Consider the following 21,680-nt stretch of genomic DNA (forward strand, 5'->3'; position numbering starts at 1 on the left):
CCCTATTTTCTAGCTGAGAGAACTCTGGTGAGCAGAGGGGTTAATTAACTTGCTTACAATAATTAACTGACCTGGACCCTAAACCTGGATGTTCTGGCTTGAGTCCAGTGCTGCATCCATTCACTAAACTCATTACTTATCAGTGGATGTATTACATTTGTTTTGCATTTTAGCTAACATTCTCAAAGCACTGTCACTTATGCTACTCTGAGTGGTCCTCAGAACAACCCTTTGAAATAGTTGAGATGAGATAGTATTCTTCCTATTTTACATATGAGAACTCTGAGGATTAGAGGTTAAGTTACATGCCCAAGAACACATAGCTAGCTAATGCTGAGTAGACACTAGTTTAGCATACCTTACTCTCTCCTCTCCTTTTTATCTCTCTCCCAACCTCTCCATTCCCATTGGGGTTAAGCAGCATTCCTCTCCAGTGGCAGTGGTTTTGAATCTGTGAATTTAAATTTTCTTCTCCTTTGGGAGCCCACTTGATTGGTTTCTGGAAAAACCCTGTATTCACAAACAGAAATAAGACCCATATCCCAGTCATAGGAAAGGCCTAACCCTCCCTGTAGCACTCAAAATCTATCTGGCTGGGGAAACAATAGGAAGTATTTGAGTGTGAAATTGTGCTTTGATGTAGGAACATGAACTCTTTCCCTTCAAGCTGATCCTTTAAAAATAAGTCATTGTTTTTTACTTTATTTCTACACATCAGTTTCCTGCTAACAAAGAGGGTGGTGACAAGGAGTTTGGACTACAGAGTGCACTTCACAGTCTGCTGACCATTGTGTGTCACACGGACCAGATTTGGTCTGCTGGTCAGCTGAATAGTGCAGAAATTCGAGCCTAGGCATGATTTAGGTTTTGAGGTTGCTTACATAAAGGAGTTGTCATTGGAGAGTGCTCTATTTGCAAAAGTCAGCCCTTTGCTGAATCTGCGCAGTGCCTGGACAAATACAACAACGCTATTTGCTTCCTTTAATACCTCTTCCCCAAACCCTCCCCAGAGCCCCTCCCTATATTTGGGAAGAAGCGCTGAGCTTAGAATTCCCTTTCTGCTTTGGACTCCGGGTCGTCTGCGCTCTTCCTAGCTCGCCCACTCTCCGAGGTGCTGGAAGTAGTGACTGAGCCAGGCTGGGCATGTGTTAATCAAGGCATATATGAGCTAATTGAATGAACTGCCTCTCCTCAGCTTGATGGTGCTGGGATTGTGGGCGGGAGCAGCAGCCCTCTCCTTTCGCTCTCTCTCCCTCCCCATCCCCCCAGCCCTCTTCCATCCCTCGGCTGTGCTGTCTCTGCACTGCAGATGTCTTCCGGCCTCTGCTCACCAAGCTCCCTCGGCGCCTCCCGGCTTTCATCATGGCCTCTAGACCTGCTCTCCTGCCCTGAATCGCCTCTTTATCTCGAAGGGGTCCTCTGGGTAGCGCGCTGAGCCACAGCCGCTTTCTCCTCCCCAGCAAAGAACCCGCTATTTGACTTCCTTGTTGCCAGGGCCCGGGCAGTTGAGAGGAGAGCCAGCGGTGGGGAGAGGAGTGGATGGTAGCCTTCTCGGAGCCCAAGGCGGTTCCCGATGAGGCAGGACAAGCTGACCGGCTCCTTGAGACGAGGTGGGAGATGCCTCAAACGGCAGAGCGGGGGAGGCGTAGGCAACATCCTCAGCAACGTGCTGAAGAAACGGAGCTGTATTTCCCGGACCGCACCTCGGCTGCTCTGCACCCTGGAGCCGGGTGAGGATCCTGGACTTCTCGTGCCCCTCACGTGCCCTGGCTCCCCTTTCCCTTCTCAGCCAGAGCCTCTGACACTCCAATCCCCTCACCTCCCCGCATTCCCTAACACACCCAGAAGCCCCAAGCGCTCTCTTATTGCTGCTCAGAAGAAAAGCACTCCCCGTACCTGTTTAGTGGCTCCCTCCCCCCATGCGCCCTGGGTTTGAAAGTGGCGCTGCATGGTAGAGACTGGGGTGATACCCACGGGTCTTTGACCCTTCCTTTGCCTTCACTGGTAGCCTGGAACAGAAGCTGGGTGGGAGCATTTAGGATGTTGCAGCCTTGGAGAGACTGAATCCCTGTCTGGGGGAGAGAAGGTGCAGGGCTTGACCACAGGCGGGTTGGGGGACAGTGCACAAAGGCCTGGACAGGAGTGGCTGTCTAGCCCATTCACCAGCCTCATGAGTGAGAAAGATGGGTGCCTACCATAGATAGGTGCCTGACCGGGCCACTGAACTGGCTGGGTTTCCGCCTCCTGTACCTCCTCTCTTTCCCCTACTTGATTACCCTGGGCTTGGCACGTCTAGTCTCAATGTAGGTGACAAGGAAGACTGTTGATTTGTTTCTAAGCTTAGAAACTCGAGCCCCTACTTTGCTCCTTCTGCTTTATAGACACCTGGAGTCCCAAGGGGCAGGAGTTCGGGGTCCAGGCAGCTTGGGGGAAGAAAGAGAGGGAGATTTAGGCTCCGGTTTGGTGCTATAGGACAGGTAGGAAGAGAATCTTTGGGAGGTATGTGAGTGCCTGATAAGACTAGTCTGTCTTCTCCTCTCATTCAGGGGACTAGCCTATATGGGCAGGAGGTCCTTTGTAAGGGGTCTTGGGAAGCTCAACAGGAGTTGTAGAGTTATTCTGGCTACATCCCTACTAAGCCTTTTCCCCAAGTGGGGTGTGTATGTAAACAATGTGCATACAATACGTGCTTCCTGGAGATGCACAATTCAGGGTGGCAGAGCTCCTCCTTCTTTAGAACACCCAACCTACCCTGGGCTAAGCTCATGGTAGGCTGTGGGTGGCAGGTGGACACCAGAAAGTGAATTTCCAATCACCTGCCCCTGGAGTCCAGCCTCATTAAGCTGTTGATCGTTGAAACACACCAGCATGTATGTCTCTCCAAAATCTCAGAGAATCCTTGCTTGAGGGCACTTTCTTAGTTGTGGACATAGTGTTAACGCCAACACCAGATACAGAGCGATGTAAACTATATGTCTGAATTACAGTGAAGGAGGAAGAGCTCTTTCCAAACCTCATGGTTTCTTTGTTTCTCTTTCCAAGCATATTGGTGTGTAAATGTTCCCCTATTTATTTATTTATTTTAAAAACTTTCTTCTTTCATTAAAGGTAAGCATTTTGGTTTTTTTCTCAGGAAGAAACAGCAGAGATTACCAGGTGAAATCCTTTTATTCTTCTAGGAGGAGGGAAAAAAGGTGAAAGTGACCTGATTTCAGCAGACTGTGAACTGTAGCTTCTCAGCTAAACCCTCTCTGACCCATTTTTTTTTTTGGCATGGGAGAAAACTGTTTGGGTTTTAATTGTAGTGACTTCTATTCCTCACTTGATTTCAGTGTAAAAAGGAAATAAACATTTTTTTTTCTGGCAAAAATACATTTATCTAGCAATGCTCCTGTCGCTTCTCCAAAATATTAAGGACAACATATGTCAGAGGTACAAAAAGAATCTGTGTCTCAATGGAGTTAGTAAGAGGAGCAATTTGAGACTTGTATTTCTTCATCTTCATAATGTGAATGGCTAGAGCAAACACTTCTCCATTCAGCCCCCAGGGTTTGGACAGCACCAAACATTGTGCCTTAGAATTCTGTTTGAGTAGGATTTTGGGAAGACTGGTTATCCATGACTTAGGTAGAATCAAATTCTAGCCATTCATAATGGATGAGAAGCCATCCAACTAAAACAACATTTTAAAAGAAGAACAACTTTTTAAAGAAGAAAATTTCATGATCTCCTTCAGTATAGTACTCACTGAATCTTTCAGAACTGATCTGTAAGCATAGAAACACACTTTTTTAGAGCTGGAAAGTACCTAAGTGAGGCCATATGGTACAGTTCTCTCATTTTATAGATGTGATATAAGAGATGTTAAATGTAATTCCCAGAGTCACATAGGCAGTAAGAGGAGGCAGTGTTGTATAATAAAAAGAGCATTGACTGTGGAGACAGAGGGCCTGGGTTCAAATCTGTTTCTGCCTCTGACCTGACCTCTGTGACATTGAATAAATTACTGATTTATAATAAAATACTGGGCTTAGTTTCCTCAGTGTAAAATGATTGGGCTAGATGGTCACTGAAGTCCTTTTTACCATGATCTATGATCCTATAAGTGGGGTGTGCATGTATGTATGTGTGTGTGTGTGTGTGTGTGTGTGCATGTGTGTGCGCGTGTGTATTTCTCTAACGTAAGTCTCCTGACCCTAAGCCCAGCGTTCTTTCTCCTTATGTAAAGCAAGACTCCTTAACCTTTTTTTTTGTATCATGGACCAACTTGGCAATCTAGTGAAGTTTATGGACCCCTTCTCAGAATAATGTTTTTAAATATATAAAATAAAACAATAGGGTTACAAAGAAGAGTAATTATATTGAAATGCAGTTGTCAAATTAAAAATAAAAAAGACCCCAGGTTAAGAACCTACCCTGGCCTGTAGCATGACTAGCATAGATGTCTTGAAAAATGAATGCCAATGTAGTCTGTAGAATTCTACACAAACCACTTGAGAAAATCTTATTGCAAAGTTGAAATTTGAGCTTGATGTAAGGCAAAACTTCTGAACAATTGAAGTACCCAAAAGTGAAATAGTCTTCCTTAGAGGGTAGTTCATTCCCCCTTCTTAGAAGCCTTCAAATAAAGGCTGGATGCTTGTGAAGCATATTGTTAGAAGGTATTTTTGTTTAGATGTAGGTTGGATTAAGTGGACTCTCAGATTGCTTCCAGCTTTATGATTCTTTGATTTATACACACAAATACTCCCAGGCTGTAAGGTGGAACCATACTGGACCTGGGATAAATCTGATGTGTTTTTCCCTTATTATTCATCTATGTAAATATTCATATCTTTTTTTTTTTTGCTTAAGATAGGCCACTGAGGGAGGATCTCTAATAAATCAAAAGAGCCATCCCTAGCCACAAATTACTGAAGCCAATGTGGAAAGTTGTTGAAAAGGTCTTCCCAAAAATACATGGCAATCAGTAGTTCAGAATTTCAAAATGTCACTGCTTAATTGGTTTGTAATTTGCCAAACTGAACATTGCTGTTAACATTAAATACATAGATCAATAAATCTTTTTCCATTTTATCTTCAAATTCCCAAATGGAGTGTCTTTTAAAAACTAATTAAAATGGAGCACTACTAAATTGTTAGCAAATTGATTTTACATCTAGAAGTAAATGGACTATAAAACAGCCTTCAGATTTGATAATATATTTTAATAAACTTTTCCTTAAGTTGTACTTTAGAAATTCATTTCAATCACAGTAATACATGCTTTAGTGTAGGATTTACATATTCAAAGTTCTAAACAAATATTACAAATTTAACACCCACACCTTATTCCATTGTATTATCTCTATTCCTTAGTTATAGGAACTGAGGTAGAATGCTATATCAAAGTTCATCCATCAGCTGAAATTAAAATTTGGTCCTTTGAGCTTTTTACCTGCAACGATTATTTAATTATCTGAAAATAAAAGGTCATCAATGCAGATTGTTTTTTTTTTAGCATGTTAGAATAACATGATGTAATAGAACATTTCACAGAGGGGAGGATAGTATCACTGCAGCTTTTCACAACTCGGCTAGAATTTATACATTTGTTGTTCTATGCCAGGCTTTAAAAAAATTGAGTTGTTCAATAATGTGAAAATATATTTAATAGGAATGTATATGTAGAACCTATATCAGATTGCATGCCATCTTGGGGAGGAAGGTGAGGAGGGAAGGGAAGAAAATTTAAAACTCAAAAGCTTATGGAAGTGAATGTTGAAAACTAAAAATAAATTAATATAAAAAATTATGTTGGCAAAGCCTGTGAATACTGTCCTGTTTTAATCATCAAAATTGTTCTTCTCTTTTTTACTTCTAATGCCAGGTAGCTTCAGTGGGCATTGATGAGATATTTTACATAAAATTATAGTAAAATTGATGAGATAATTTAGATGAAAGTGATACTATTACTTGCTCATTTGATGATTATTTGGTAGCATGAGTTTAATTTCCATTTGAAATCTTTTCAATGAGCTCTGATGTCTCCTTCCATAAATAATATAAAGCATGTATTTTTCTTCTAGGGGTTGACACGAAGTTGAAGTTCACTCTTGAGCCATCTTTAGGTCAAAATGGCTTTCAGCAGGTAATATTGTAAGATGTTTGTTTATGAAGTATTATGATCTTTTTTTTCAGAGTATCTGAAGCTATATGCAGGGACATGTCAAAGTTAGACTATTAGTTACCACTCACATATACAAAAGTCCCAAATGTCTTGTGCAGTTTCAAGCTTTAATAGCTTTATTGCCTAGAACTGCATTAAGAATTTTTAGATACTTGGTGTTTATGTATGTATACACACACACATCCCAAAAGTCAATATAGTTTTGAGTATCTGCTTTCTCTCTATGTCTCTGTTTGTCTTTCTCTATTGTTCTTTCTATTTTTCTCTGTCTCTCTCTGTTTCTCCCTCTGTTTTTGTCCCTGTCTCTTTTTTCTGTGTTGTTGTTTCTGCCTTTGTCTCTCTTTGCATATATACATATATGTACCAGCGATTCAGTTTGTCAGTAAAGTTGAAGTGACCAGATAAACATATAAATAGCCAAATTTTATGTTTATAAATTTTCCTGTCTTTATGTCCTTCTTGTAAGTGACCAGTTGTAAAATTATTCACTGATAAAACAGAAGACAACTATTTCCTTGCATATAACATAAATACACATACATACACACATTGTCTGTACACATATATGTTTCTGTGGTGGATCCATTTTGATGTTCTTCTAATCTCCCCTGTTTCTAGTGGTATGATGCTCTCAAGGCTGTAGCCAGACTTTCAACTGGAATACCAAAGGAATGGAGAAGAAAGGTATGTAGATAGTTTAAAAAAATGATCACTATGTTCCTTTTTCTTTTTTTTTTTTGGTTAGGTAATGGGGTTAAGTGACTTGCCCAGGGTCACACAGCCAGTAAGTGTAAGTAAATCTAGTACTGTCTGAGGCCGGATTTGAACTCAGGTCCTCCTGACTCCAGGGCCAGTGCTATATCTACTGTGCCACCTAGCTACCTCTTCCATGTTCCTTTATCAAAGGGGATTTTGAAATTCCTAAGATTTCCAAAAGCAAATTCTAGCTCAGCAGCTTAAGACTTTCTCCCTTATATATCCATGATAATCTGAGTTCCCATAGTAATAACTGAAAAGGTTCTTTTGGAACTTTTTTTAAAAAAACAAACTCAAAACAAAGTGATTCATTGGGATGGCACCATAAAAATGGTAATAACAAGACATTTCTCCCATAAACCTGGAACACACTCTCTCACAAATGCACACAGCATTAGCAGGAAGAATGGACACAAACAAAATACTCTGACAGTGAGATACACATCTGGCCAAGGCAACTTATGCCCTTAGCATGATGTCCTTTCTCCTTATTGATATCCTCATTTCAACTCCCAGCTACTAGGGCTAATTTTGAGGGTCTTCACCTCCCACTTTGATTTGATTTTTTTTTTTAATTAAAGGGGCCATCCCTTGACTCACTTCTTAAAGAAGCCTATTCATGGAATGGGCATTGCCTCTCTGTAAGTGAGAACCTGAAATAAAAAACCCTTAGTTTAAAAGGATCAGGGTCCCCTATTGCATCCTGAGCCTTCACCAGTTGTCCTGATGAGTATCTGGCCACTGGACCCAGATGGCTCTGGAGGAGAAAGTGAGGCTGGTGACCTTGCACAGCCCTCCCTCACTCAAATCAAAGTCAATTACAAGTCGTGTCATCATCTCCCTGATGTCATGGTCCTCTTTGAGAATGGACAAACACCACCACCATCACCACCACAACAAGCTAACTCTCTTTTGAGTTTGCAGCTGGCTCTCTTCTCTGCTGCCAGAAGACACACTCTTCAGTTGACTAACTAATTCTTTTGGAACATTTTACATTGATCAATCCATGATCTTGCTGATGTAGTTATTTCTTATACTTGTACAGTCCTCAATCCCATGTTTACCTTTTATTCCTGTTTGATTCTTTTTCTTGTCCTTCCATAAATCCTCAAAGGGAATTTATACATCACCCTGGAAGCCTTCCTCTAGGTTTTTTAATATTTTGTGGATACCATTGTAACATTTCGGCTAATCATTTATTATCCTTCCCTCTCATTATATGACTGGCTTACCTCCTCTTCGAACTATATATGTCCTTAATGATGTCATTCATTCCACTTCTTGTATATGTCATTACTGGTAGCCAGTTCATACTCACTATATGTGGAGAATTAGCTTGTTACAAATTTAACTTTAATACTTAAAATTTGAACATGTAGAAGTTTACAATGAAAGGAATAACCGTGAAAATTGTATATGGAGAAAAATAAAAATTTCAATTGCTCAGGGAGTCTAAGGGGAAAAAAATCTAGTACTTTCTGTCAGTTGTTGATGTTAAAACTTTCTGTCAGGAGATAGTGGTGAGGACAGTGTGGATAAAAGAGTATGGATTTAGAATGTGAATTCTAGCCCTGGTACTGCCTCTAAACTCACTTTGCCCTCTGGACATTGCATATCCACTATCATCCTTGGTTTCCTCATCTGTAATGAGGAGCTTGTGATCGTTAAGGTTTCTCCCAACTCTCATGTTCTGTAATTTTAGTTACATGTATATTATGGTCCAAACATAGAAAACTTTCCATTTGCATTAGACCCGCTTCTCTGGGAATGAATCCCTAGCACATACTCTTTGATTCAGTGACACTGGCCTCCTTTGTTGTTGCCCAAACAAGACGTTCTATCTCTGGGCTCTGGGTTTCTCTCTATCTGTCCCTTGGGCCTGGAATGTTCCCCTCCCTTATCTCTGTCTACTGACTTTTCTGGCTTCCTCAGAGCCCCAGCTACAGGAAGCCCTTCCCAGTACCTCTTAATTCTAATGCGTTCTTTCTTTTAATTATTTCCCATTATCCCTACTTATAGCTTGTTTGTATATGTTTGCTTGTTTTCTCCTACATTATATTGTGATCTCCTTTAGGGCAGAAACTGTCTTTTGTCCCCTTTTGTATCCCTGGTATTTGACACAGGACCTGGCACATAATAAGTATTTTATTGACTGAATGACTAACCCAAATTTAGATGATTTTTTAGGGCTAGTAAAACCAAATGAGGTACCTACATACTTTGAAAGAGTTCTGATAATAATGCAGGTTTCAGTTATATCTCACCTCCCTAAGGTAAACAAAATGAAGAATCTAGTAGAAAGTCCTTGTGTGATATTCAGGAGTAAAAGTAGAAACTGCATATTTTACTTGGATATATTGTATTTTTCCTAGGTTTGGTTGACCTTGGCAGACCACTACTTGCACAGTATAGCCATTGACTGGGATAAAACCATGCGCTTCACTTTCAATGAAAGAAGTAACCCTGATGATGATTCCATGGGAATTCAGATAGTAAAGGTAATTGCCCTAACATATAGTGAACTGTCCTAATGGCAGTAGTAAAATAGATGACTCAACCCTTTGCCTGAACAGATTCGATGACTTTGTGGGTGAATGCCTCATGAGTTGCTCCTTCATTTCTGTGTAGCCTAAAAATTTCTTTGTTGCTAGCATTTCTTATATAAAACACCGGTTATACCTAGTCTTTGAAAATGCTACTGTTAATAAGAAGTCCTTATGGATTATCACCAACTTATAGTGAAATTATTTTCTTTCTGGAGAGGAGGATGGCTTGTTTGACAATCCTTTATCCCCACAATGTGTTCACCAAGTAGATTTTTGACTGACTGTGAAATCCAGCATTGAAAGTTTCAAAGGAGAGTTACTTTAAAGTGATGTGGCTTTCATTAGATTATTTTTACTTTTAAAAAGTTTGAAGTATGCTGATAAGGTTATTGAATAGAATATTAGACTTAAATGGTCTAGGATAGATGTTTAGGCAACTGTAGTTGTCTGACTGAGTTAGTATAGTTAACTATAGTTAGCATAGTATGGTGCTAGTACAGCCAAGGTCATTGGTTGGATTTTGGTTGGACCAGTTAACTTTAGATTTAGTTTAATGTTCCCCTGGTTACCTATGCTGGAAAAAGAAAGGTAATTGATTCCCAGGAGCTGGGAAGCAATGTGGGTATAGGAAGGGCCAGCTGGAAGGGTGTGGTTGAGTAGATCAGCATAAATCCAACCATATATTCAATACTGAAAAAAAAATTCAAGTAATATTTCTTTAGGAGCTGTTAGGTGGTGCAAAGTATAGAGTACTGAGTCTGGAGTCAGGAAGATGGGAGTTCTAATGTGACTTTGGACGCTTACTAGCTGTGTGACCCTGAACAAGTCACTTAGGCCTGTTTGCCTCAGTTTTTTCATCTGTAAAATAAGCTGGAGAAGGAAATGGCAAATCACTCCAGTATTTTTGCCAAGAAAACTCCAAATGTCACGAAGAGTCGGACATGACTGAAATGACTGAACTACAACAAATATTTTCTTCTGATAATGGGTGGGCCAAAAGCATAATCTTTGCATATGAAAGGCAGCACACTAAAACTGTAAGAATTAGGTAATCTTTGAATTCAAGGTTATGTTGGAATTAATATTAATGTTTTTGTTGGGGTCTTTTGGCTCTAGAAGTTGAATATAGCTTTGATACACATACACACACATGCACATATGTATATGCTTTCTCATAAGTAGGCAGTAACTGTGGAAATAAATCTACCACTCTCTGACGTACATTTGCTGGCACACTTGTGTCTAGAGGAATATTTGTTCTGTGTTGGACAGGATCCTAAATTAATCATTGATGACATTTACATTGAATTGTGTGATTAAAAAAGAACTATATACATTATGCATGATTCAACTGTGCTTTGAAGCTAGAAAGCTTGCAGGGCAGAGATAAGGTGCTTTCTTTTTGCTCGACTTATAAGTTAAAGTATTACTCATTTTACAAAAGAATTTTGGTGCTAGAATGTATGCATAAAACTGTCTCAGTTCCTGAATAATTTCATGAAAACACACTCTCTACATAGTAACAATCATAAATATTACCTTCATTAAAATAAATTAAAAATAAAACATGAAGCAAATATTTCTTCCATCTGTACTCAATTGATAGTGAACATAATACCTTTTTCTCTCCAAAAGGGCACCTAACATGAAGACTCTATTTCCCATCCTATTCTTATGGTCTTTTAGAACAATTGCTTATTTGGACGACTGGTACCTAACTTTAGTATAAATTTAGTATAAAGGAAAAAAATGTTAATATCCATCCTATCCAAAAAATTTGTCCAAAGCATAGCAGTAAAAGTATACAGATCAATATCTATATCAAAGATTACCAGTGCTTCATTTAGCCTGCCTATCCTTTTATAGCCATTGTTTAGGAAGCAACAACTCCTGTAATGTTGGGGCTTAACATCCTGGCCTTTACCACCACCACCACCACCACCACCAGCCAGCCAGCCAACTTCCAGTGTTGGGCAAATAATCCAAAGAGCCCTGGTCATAGCAATACTCTGCAGATCTTTGGCTCTGTTTCCAGCCCAGGCCTCACAGCCATTATTTAAGGGAGCAACTCTTGTGAATACTGAGCTGTCAACTGCCTCTGTGGGTGCTGCTGCTCCCACCGATCGATCAATCAATCAATCAACAAAGATTTTTTCAGTATCTACTATGTGCCAGGCTTTGCCAAAGTAGCAGAAAGAAAAGTTCTTGCCTCCAGAGTCCTTGGCCCTATCTCACGCTTCAACATTAGAAACGGATAGGGCTTTATGTACTTTACTATCTGCTTTGCTACTGGACTGTCAGGTCCACTGGGCCTTTCCATTTCACTTGCAACCTAAGCCTTCTATATTTTGTTGTCTCTTCCCGTCAGAATATGTGCTCCTTGATGGCATGGCATCATGTTGGTTTTCTATTTGTATATCTAGTATTTAGCAAAGTGCTTTGCACATAGTAAGTGCTTGACAAATGCTTTCTCATTCATTCTTTTATTCTTCTAACACTTATAATAGTAATATTGAAGGGAAGGGGCCAGAAGCTCAAAGGCCATTTGAGTTGGGACACAACAGAGGAGGGGGAAGCCAACTCTGGTATAGTTTGGGCCTGAAACTGTAGGAATCTCATCCATTGCCTGCCTGAGCAGCAGTCAGGGACAGTGTTAGCCTCCATAGATCACTGTGAAAGAACTCAGATGATGTAGTACATGCCTCTGAACATTGAGAGTCCCAGCAGGAGACAGAGACAGCTTGGCTCTAGCCTATTTCTGCTGTTGCTGAGTTAAGATGAGGGTCTGAAGCAGATATGCTTCAGGTGAATTTAAAAAATAAAACACAGTCATGATCTTAGACAAACTAACAGTAAAAATAGATCTTGTATTTAAGATAAAATACGTTATGCTTAAAGGCATTATGAATAAATAAGTAGCATCAATATTTAATAAACATAAACCAAATGGTATACCATTTATGTATTTGGAAGAAAACTTAATTGAATTAAAGGAAGAAATAGACAGTAAAATTATTGCAGATATCAGTGTGCCTTATTCAGAATAAGACAAATTCACCACCACCAACAAAACAAGAAACAGGTGAATAGAATTTTAGAAAAGTTGTTTATGAAAATTAATGTTTATGGTAATTAATAAATGGGAACAGAAAGATGTAAACATATTTTACATCTGTTTATAGTACTTTCATAAAAACTGACCTGACACTAGGATATGAAATCCCCATAAGCAACTGTAGAAAAGCAGAAATGTTAAATACCTCCTTTACTGACATTCCAACAAAATTAAAATTATAATCAGGAAAGAGCATTTGAAGAGAAGATTCAAGCTTAAGTGAAGGCTAAATGCTTTAATACTAAAGATGGTGTGAGTCAAGGAGTAAATCATAGAAAGAGTAGATAATTCCGTCAAAGAAAATGATGCACCCAATGTGTAAATTTGATTTGCTTGAATATTCTTATTGGTTCCAAGGAAGCCTTTTATTTGATGGTGATGGAAACAGAGGCAGAGAGAAGAGTAATAGAGAGATAATGATAGTGGTAGCCAACCCTCCTCCAAAAAAAAATCTCAAAAACTCAGAAGAAAAGAGCATAAATGAATAATTTAAAAAATAAACAAGAGAAAAAGGAGGTTCAGAAGGAGACATAGCTAAGTAGGACAGTGAAGCTACTACCATATTAAATTTATTACATACTTAAAAATAAAACCATGGGGCAGCTAAGTGGCACAGTGGATAGAGCACCGGCCCTGGATTCAGGATGGACCTGAGTTCAAATCTGGCCTCAGACACATCACACTTACAAGCTGTGTGACCTTGGGCAAGTCACTTAATCCCATTGCCTAACAAAAACAAAAACAAAAAAAAATAAAGCCAAGCTATACCTAACCAAGAGTCATGATTTTATATTCAATTTTTTAGTTCTGTTCTTTGTAATGGAATGTTCATGTTTGTTAAGATCAATCAAATTCAAAAGATTTTTTTAAATTAAGGGAAAAATCAATTATAATGTGTAAAAGTTTATATATAAATACATACTTCAAAATAAATTAGATTATGCCTAAATGAAGTCAAACTGTGAAAGTGGAATAGAGCCACAGTAATGTCAAGGTTTTTTGTGGGATATAGAGTATCTATCTATCTGTCTGTCTGTCTGTCTATCTATCTATCTATCTATCTATCTATCTATCTATCTATCTATCTATCTAATTGCTGAAATCCGGCTAAATGTGGAAGTAGCTGGCCACAGTTTGGTAGCTTGGTAAACATTTTGGCAGACTAATAGCTTTTGGAGAAACTTTCTGTAAGATTATGTTAAATTGTCTGCCCTGTTCTCTCCCTTCCCTTTCCCTCCCACCTTTTAGGATCTTCATCGAACAGGCTGCAGCTCATACTGTGGCCAGGAGGCAGAACAAGACAGAGTGGTATTAAAGAGAGTTCTGCTAGCCTATGCCCGATGGAACAAGTCTGTTGGGTATTGCCAAGGCTTTAACATCCTGGCTGCGCTTATCTTAGAAGTGATGGAAGGCAATGAAGGAGATGCACTGAAAGTGAGTCTATCTACCTATGGGGAAATCCATCCTTGAGAGAATAAAGGAATAGTACGTGACAAAATCTGGTTGGATTTCCTAGAACCTTTGGTGTGAATTTTTTTTTTCTTTTTGGATGGGATGGAGGGGTTAAATTTGCCTAGAAAAAAAGCTTGGAAGTGAATGTCTGTGTACAGAAGAAACATCTTGTAATTTTTTTTTTTAGTTATTGAAAATCAAATGTTGCATTTGTTTGAAAGAATGCTGAGAAGATTTTGAGCAGTTTTTTGGTCACAGTGTAGAAGTAGCTCTAGCAATTTGGGTGTATTGATGTTCTTAGTAATTCATTGGCAGTGTAGTTTGTTCATGAAAAAACACTTCAGACGTAGAGATGGCAGCTTCCTGGTTTATTTATTTATTTACTTGTTCATTCGTTCAATCATTGATTCATCTGCTTATTTATATTCTCATGGGTTTGCTAATGAATGGTCAAATCTTTCAAGATTCTTCTGATTTTGACATTTGTTTTTTATGATATGAGGGATGCTTACTCAAAAAGTAGTCACTGGGAATAATAGCCTTAGATGAAAGCCAATAGCCTAGTGATATTTTCAATTCTGAATTAATATGATGTGTAAAGTTACCACATATTCCTGCTAGCACCATACATGTCATATTGGTGTTAACAATTGATTACCTAACATTTAGATCTATATTCAGGTTACATGAGTAAAACATCTTGTTTTCTCTGACTATTTAAAGAAAGAACTTGGAAGTAATTTCCTTTACTTATTAAAAAAAATGGAATAGTAGCAAGTCAGATATCTGAGTTTAAAACATTTTAATTTAGCAGTTATGCATATTCAGATCCTCTTTTGTTTATCAATTTATATTTTTTTTTTATCAATGGGCATGTTTCTGTGCCGGCAAAATGAGAGCTGCTCATTTTAAGGGGTAGAAGAGGTTTAGAACAAGGCAAAATAGTATGTCTGAGGGTGAGAGGGAGCAGAAAATAAGTTCCAATGGAAAAAAAATAAGAAAGTGTGTTTCAATCAGAGGTTTGCTGGGGCTTACTCAAATTGCAAGGGATTGTTAAATTTTCAGTGTGACCTTGGAAATCTCCAAGCTCTACAAGCTGCAACTTGACTTACTGTTTTCTTGATTGTCTAGGGGTGATGGAAAGAATGTTAATAATACAGATTAAACTTAAAAGTGTGTCGTGTGTGTGTGTGTGTGTGTGTGTTTTCTCAGAGAACCAGCTGTTAAACCCAACACATTCCTGGTTCCAATCATTTTGGGAAATGTTATCTATGCTATGCTATTCAGCAGCCTGGTGTGGGTGGGAACTTAGAATGGAGTCAGAGCACCTGGGTTCATAGACTACTTATGAGCCCTTGAGAAAATCACTTAACTTCTCTGGGACATAGTTTCCTTCTCTGTTAAAACTGGAGGTTGGACTAGATGACCTCGAAGACTCCTTACAGTTCTAAATTTGGGGTTCTATGATTTGAAGACCCAAACTTACATATGTAGAGATGAACTAGGTAAATTTGAGAAACTGAGTATATTTTTACTTTTTTCTCCCAAAGGAAATGCATGACGTACACTGAGAGAAAATGTTCTAAGTCCTTAGGTCTAAATGGACCTTGTGACTAGAGACAGACAGTTTGGAAATTATTCTTGCAATAAGACTTCTGAGGAAAAAAAGTGGATGCATATAGTTGTGTTTTTTTGTGTGTGTTTTTTTTTTTTTTTAGCAAATGCTTACTTTGCTTTTAAAATGTATATTTATCTTCTTATAGCAGTTGCCAGGTAAAGGTAGGTTTATTAGATGAGTACCAACTTAATTTTTTTTCAGCTGCTGGTGCAAGATTTCAGCTTTGTGTTACTGTGTATTTTTGGCGTAACTGCTAGGAACAATTGGGGTCAATTTCCTTCATAAAAATCTTTATTTAACATTAATACCATAGTTCATATATTAAGACTTTATGGTTCAGTGTGACAATAAGTGTGCCAACCAAGTATAGTACTTCTAAAGTTATCATCATATTCTCCCTTAAGATATCTAAGTAAGAAATTCCATTTTATTGCAAGAATGAGGAGAATCAAGTTGGGAAACCAAACAACGCCTTGAATTTTATATATATCTCTATGTATCTTATAGATAAATAACTGTATGTGTATATATGCATCACATATAATAAATATACATGTATACATATACATATGTATGTATGTATGTATGTATATATTGGTATAAGGAATTCCTGGTAATGAAACTCTCTCTACCAGTGCAACTCAACACCTCCTCTGAGACTTAAGTCGTGTAGACTCTCTAAGTGCTCTGTGACTAAAGTGCCTTGTCCAAGGTCACACAGCTAGTATGTGTTACAGGGAGGTGAACTTGAATCCAGGTGTTCCTGTCTGCAAAGCATAAATCTAAAACCATAAAGACCCAGCAGTTAGCATGGAAGTTGCTGTTTAGAAGGCAGCAAAACTGAAAGGCACTGTGATATAATACATTTAATTGGACTTGAAACCAGGAAGTTGTTCAGTTGTTTCAGTTGTGTTTGACTCTCCATGACCCCATTTGGGGTTTTCTTGGCAGAGATACTGGAGTGGTTTGCCATTTCCTTCTTCAGCTCATTTTGCAGAGGAGGAAATGGAATCAGACAGGGTTAAGTGAATTGCCCGGAGTCACACAGTTAGTCTAAGGCCAGATTTGAATTCAGGAAAATGAGTCTTCCTGAACCCAGGGAGACCACCTTTTACACTTAATAGTTGTATGACCCTGAGCCAATTATTTAACCTCTCTAAGCCTCAGTTTACTCATCTGTAAAATGAAGGGATTAGACTAGATTATCTTTAAGGTCCATTCAGCTCTAAATTGATGATTCTGTAAGTTTCGTGTGTTCAAAAGTTTTTGTAATGCTCAGGGATGATGCTAGTCAAAGTTTATCTATATCACCCAATGGCTTCCCTGGAGTCCTATCAACTGGGGCTTGTATTCTTATCCTGGTACCTTCATATCCCTCCTTCCAGCCTAGATCCTAAATTCTCTGCAGGAGGATCCCATTTAGGCTGGTTTTCCTCTAAGTCGTTCCAGGCTTCAGTCCAGCTAAACAAGGCTTTTCACCACCATGTTGTTTTCACTGAAATTTGCTCTTCCTTTATTTCACGTCACTAGGGACAGTTGCCTTTGTCCCTTTCAAGGGGACAGTAACTTTCTATAATGGCTTAATCTGTTCTAATGGAAAATGCTAAAGAAGAGACCCTTTCAAGGTCTTTTTTTTCCAGCCAAACACAAAGTTTATTAAAGATCTGCCATATTGGCCAGACTCTTAAGGAGTCTAAGCATTTGTATCGCTAATGCAAGTGGGCCAGATTCTAAAAATCTGAGCATTGGCTAGATTATAAGAATCTGAGCCTGTTTTCCTATTTCCAAGGACATATGTTCATTTTAGCAGTGCTTTCATTATACTTTTCCACTCCTCTTACCCATTTGTCATATTAAAAATAATCACTCCAATGGTGAGAATTTAGTCTCTTAGCAAGTTGGTGTTTCTGTTTATCTTTGGTTATTATTTGTTTTTAAGGAAAACAGAATTGTATGAATCCTTATGTATCATAGTAAATAAAATGCCTAACATGAAGTCAGAATGGATTCACGTCAGCTTCAGACACTTAGGAGGTGTTTGACAGTTTCTCTGACTCTGTTTCCTTATGTGTACATATCTGTATAATTTTCAAAGGTTGTGAGCATTAAGTGAGATAATAAATGGGAAACTCTTTGCAACCCTCCTTTTTCCCCCAAAACACTATGTGTTTATATTTAATGAATCATAATGTATAGGTAAGTGCAAAGGAGACAATAAGTGACAGAAAAGGCAAAATTATAGGGTACTGAGGGTTTCTGCTAGGACTTGCTAGAAATTGCTTATATCTTATAAAATATGATGGAGGGTGTTTCAAAAGAAGTTAAGGTTGAAATCACTCATGTGAGAAGTCTGTATCTTGTCTTGATGAAGTTCAGATTAAAAAAAAAAGATATCCAGAAAGGGATCGACTAAGCTTTATAAACACCAAATTGGTTGGTAACAAAGATGAAATCCCATTTCAAACCACAGTGGAGGGGAAATAGTTATGCACAGTGGTACTAAAATCCAGAGTCTGTTATAGTTGGGTGAGTAAATCTTGAAACCTATCTTGGGGGTAGTGTCAGAAAAAACAGCTTTCTGCAAGGGCTACTGAGAGAGGAACATGTGGTCCTTTCTTTTAGTCAAAGTGGAGCAGAGTGTTTTATAAATTGTAGCTAATTTTCATGTGAGTTCAGATTCAGTGGCCTGTATAAAGAGCTGAGAGAGCAGCACATTAGTTTGATTTTAATTATCTGGATAATTATTGTTATTGTATTTATGTATTATTGTAATTATGGTTATTGTATATGTAAGTCACCCCTGCAAAATGTAGAGCATTTGGAATTGAAGTATCATCCAACAAAAGAATACATGACTTTGGCTAGCGGTGACATTGCAACTGGAATATTTTCATTTCCTTTGAACAAGAAGAGATGCTATGATGTCTGATAATCAAGTTCTTTTTTATTTTTCTTCAGATCATGATTTACCTCATTGATAAGGTACTTCCAGAAAGCTACTTTGTTAATAATCTTCGGGCATTATCTGTGGATATGGCAGTCTTCAGAGATCTCTTGAGAATGAAACTTCCTGAATTATCTCAGCACCTGGATACTCTTCAGAGAGCTTCAAACAGGGAAGGAGGAGGTAAAGGCCAAGACCGTGATGTGCCAAATGTCTTGTCCCTCTGATTGAATTGGCCAGGTTCATTAGAACAACTGCCCTTATGTGGGCCTTTTGGGTCTGTGTGTGCAGATTTCACCCCAACATTAAATTATCTTGTATTTATTATTCTATCTATATGTTGTATTCCCCAGTAGAATGTAGATTCCTTTATGGGAAGCACTATTTTTATTTTTGCCTTTGTCTGTCTAATGCCTAATGCAATCCCTGGTACATAGTGGGCACTTAACAAGCATGTCATTTATTGAATTTTAAATAGCAAACTCACAAATGGAGATGAGATGCTGTGTTAAAAACAAACAAACAACTCAGCAAACCTGAGAAACAGTGGTGTCATTGGCTTCATTCTTGCAATGATATAGCTTTTAAATTCATTTTTTATTAATTGTGAAACTTTTTGCTGTCCAAATTGACACCAAACTTAGAGTAGCTGTTATTCATTTTCATTAAGTATGAATTACTGTTTTGTATGGGAGGCAGGCTTAGTGGATAGAGCTCTGGGTCAAGAAGACCTGAGTTAAAATCTGGCCTCAGACACTAACTAGCTATGTGACCCTGGGAAAGTCACTTAACCACTGTTTGCCTTAATGAAAAAAAAAAGGCTTAATAAAAATAAAGGCTTAACTGTTAAAGACCTTAGCTTGAAAAGGCCAAAGTCCCCTACTGCATCCTGGGCCATCTCTGGTTGTCCATATCTGGCCCCTGGACCCAGATGGCTCCAGAGATGAAAGTGAGGCTGGTGACTTTGCACAGCCCTCCCTCACTTAAATCCAATTCACTTGCATGTCATGGCATCACCTCCCTGATGTCATGGTCCTCTTTGAGAACGAAAGACAAACAGCAAGTTTGCCTTAATCCATTGGAGAAGGAAATGGCAAACCACTCCAGTATCTTTGCCAAGAAAACCCCCTAGACAGTATGGTCCATGGGGTCACAAAGAGTTAGACACAACTGAACAGTAAACAGCAATGTACTTATAAAAGCCACAGAGATGACAAAGAATATTTTACGACCAAGTTACAATGGAAATGCCTTGAAATCGAAATATCTCTTTCTCTTGACTGCAGGTATTAATTCATAATATATTTATTTTTATTTAACTGTGGGTTGTGGAATGAATGTTGGTCTGAGAGAGCCTTTCTGAGTTCTCCCTTAATCAGAAACTAGATGGTTTGTGAAGGAAGACCATCAAGCAAAGATAGATTCTTCCAATTTGAAAATGACCACTATATAGCCTTCACCAACAATCCATAGTACAAGTGCCAACAGCAGAATGAACTATCTGCCAGGAGAGTTGGCAACTAGCATGTATGTCTCCCCTTCCCCCCAAGTCATTTAACACACAGACAGTACCTCTTCTATGCCTCAGGAAGAGGGTTGGGCTTTTTAAACAATTGTTAACCTCTGCTCATTTTAGAATTATGATTGAAAACAGGATATCTACTCTTCAGATTAAAATCTGAAGGAAAATTTAAGAATTAAAAAAATAATTCTAAGGGATATGTGTGTGTGTGTATGTACATATATGCACAGGTGTGTATATATCTCTCTATATATTTGCACTAAAAAATCTTGGTGGTTATTTGGTATCACTGAAACTTTCTCTTCTAGGTCATTTGACTCAATTTTCCATTTTGGTTTGGAGGGGACCTGGTAAAAGAAATTTGTTTTTTTAGGCTACAGTTGGGAGAAGTTTCATATAAAAGGTAGAAGTTTGAACTAGGTTACTTCCACCACTAAGATTCTATGATTTAGTGATTTCATTTTAGAAATTTGGCAGGAGCAAAAAAAAAAATTACAACTTTGGAAAGAGATAGAGATGTAGAAAGTACATGTGTCTGGATATTCTTTAAGCTATCAAACCAGAAGAGACTCAATGTATTTGTTCTCTTCCAGGTGGATATGAGCCCCCACTTACAAATGTCTTCACCATGCAGTGGTTCCTGACCCTCTTTGCTACCTGCCTCCCTAATCATACAGTTTTAAAGATATGGGATTCTGTCTTCTTTGAAGGTTCTGAAATCATACTGAGGGTATCCCTGGCAATCTGGGCAAAATTAGGAGAGTAAGTGATTTTTGTTTTGCTCTGTAATAGGAATTAAGAAACTTAAGTCATACTTATGCTATAATTTGTCAATGATAAGTATAGACATGTGAAACACTGAGGAAAGTCTAAGCCTTATTCAGTGGCGTTAGTCTTTTCAGATACAGTCAATTCTTGATTATTCAGGGCTGGTTATATTTTTAATGGATTATTTAAGTCTCTAGGATTCTCCTCTCTCCCAATTAGCTTTTGGTAGAGTCTGATTCTCAAGATTCTGTATTAGATGGTAGTTAGGGGAAAGTAGAGGAGGAGGAACTTTTGGATAAAGTGGCATTTTTAAATTAAATGTAAACATATTACTCCTTTGGCAAAGTTTAGATAAAATACAGTTCCCGTTTTCATCTGTAAAATGAGGGATTTGGATTAGGGGATCTGTAAGGTTCCTTCCAGCTTTGATATTCTGTTCTATCCCTGTTTTCCATTCTTATATAATCAAGAATTGACATAATATTGAAATTCAAGACTACTATTAAGTGGCATTGAGGAGGAAATAGACTACTGTAGTCAATAATAATTTCTTATGGTGCTGTAATATTCTGTTATGCTCATGTACTAAGATTTGTTCAGTCATCTACTTTGTTTCCAGTTCTTTGCTACCGTCAGTATTGCTTTGAATATTTTGGTGCATATGGGACTTTTCTTTCTGTCTTTGACTTCTTTGGGGTATGATCTTAATGGTGAGATGTCTGGGTCAAAGGGCATAGAAATCTTAGATATTTAACAATTTTAATAATAACCAGCATTTATGTAGCACTTT

The 21,680-nt window shown here is 38.2% G+C and overlaps 1 protein-coding gene across 5 annotated transcripts in view; it reads left to right on the forward strand.

The window, feature by feature from the left end:
- Nucleotides 1-21,680, forward strand: part of TBC1D30 (TBC1 domain family member 30) — a 119,036-nt gene that overhangs the window by 61,810 nt on the left and 35,546 nt on the right. For 2 of the 5 annotated variants that reach the window (XM_020990191.2, XM_020990192.2), the window contains exons 3-8: nt 6,069-6,130; nt 6,788-6,853; nt 9,298-9,423; nt 13,835-14,020; nt 18,615-18,783; nt 20,716-20,884. In XM_020990191.2, coding sequence (XP_020845850.1) covers nt 6,069-6,130; nt 6,788-6,853; nt 9,298-9,423; nt 13,835-14,020; nt 18,615-18,783; nt 20,716-20,884 — 778 coding nt within the window. Of the gene's footprint in view, nt 1-992; nt 1,731-6,068; nt 6,131-6,787; nt 6,854-9,297; nt 9,424-13,834; nt 14,021-18,614; nt 18,784-20,715; nt 20,885-21,680 lie in introns of those variants that run through there. The other 3 variants (XM_020990194.2, XM_020990195.2, XM_020990193.2) reach the window with 3 other exon arrangements.

Source organism: Phascolarctos cinereus, unplaced genomic scaffold (genome assembly GCF_003287225.1).
Source record: "Phascolarctos cinereus isolate Bilbo 61053 unplaced genomic scaffold, phaCin_HiC Scaffold_1;HRSCAF=81, whole genome shotgun sequence".
Taxonomy (NCBI): Eukaryota; Metazoa; Chordata; class Mammalia; order Diprotodontia; family Phascolarctidae; genus Phascolarctos; species Phascolarctos cinereus.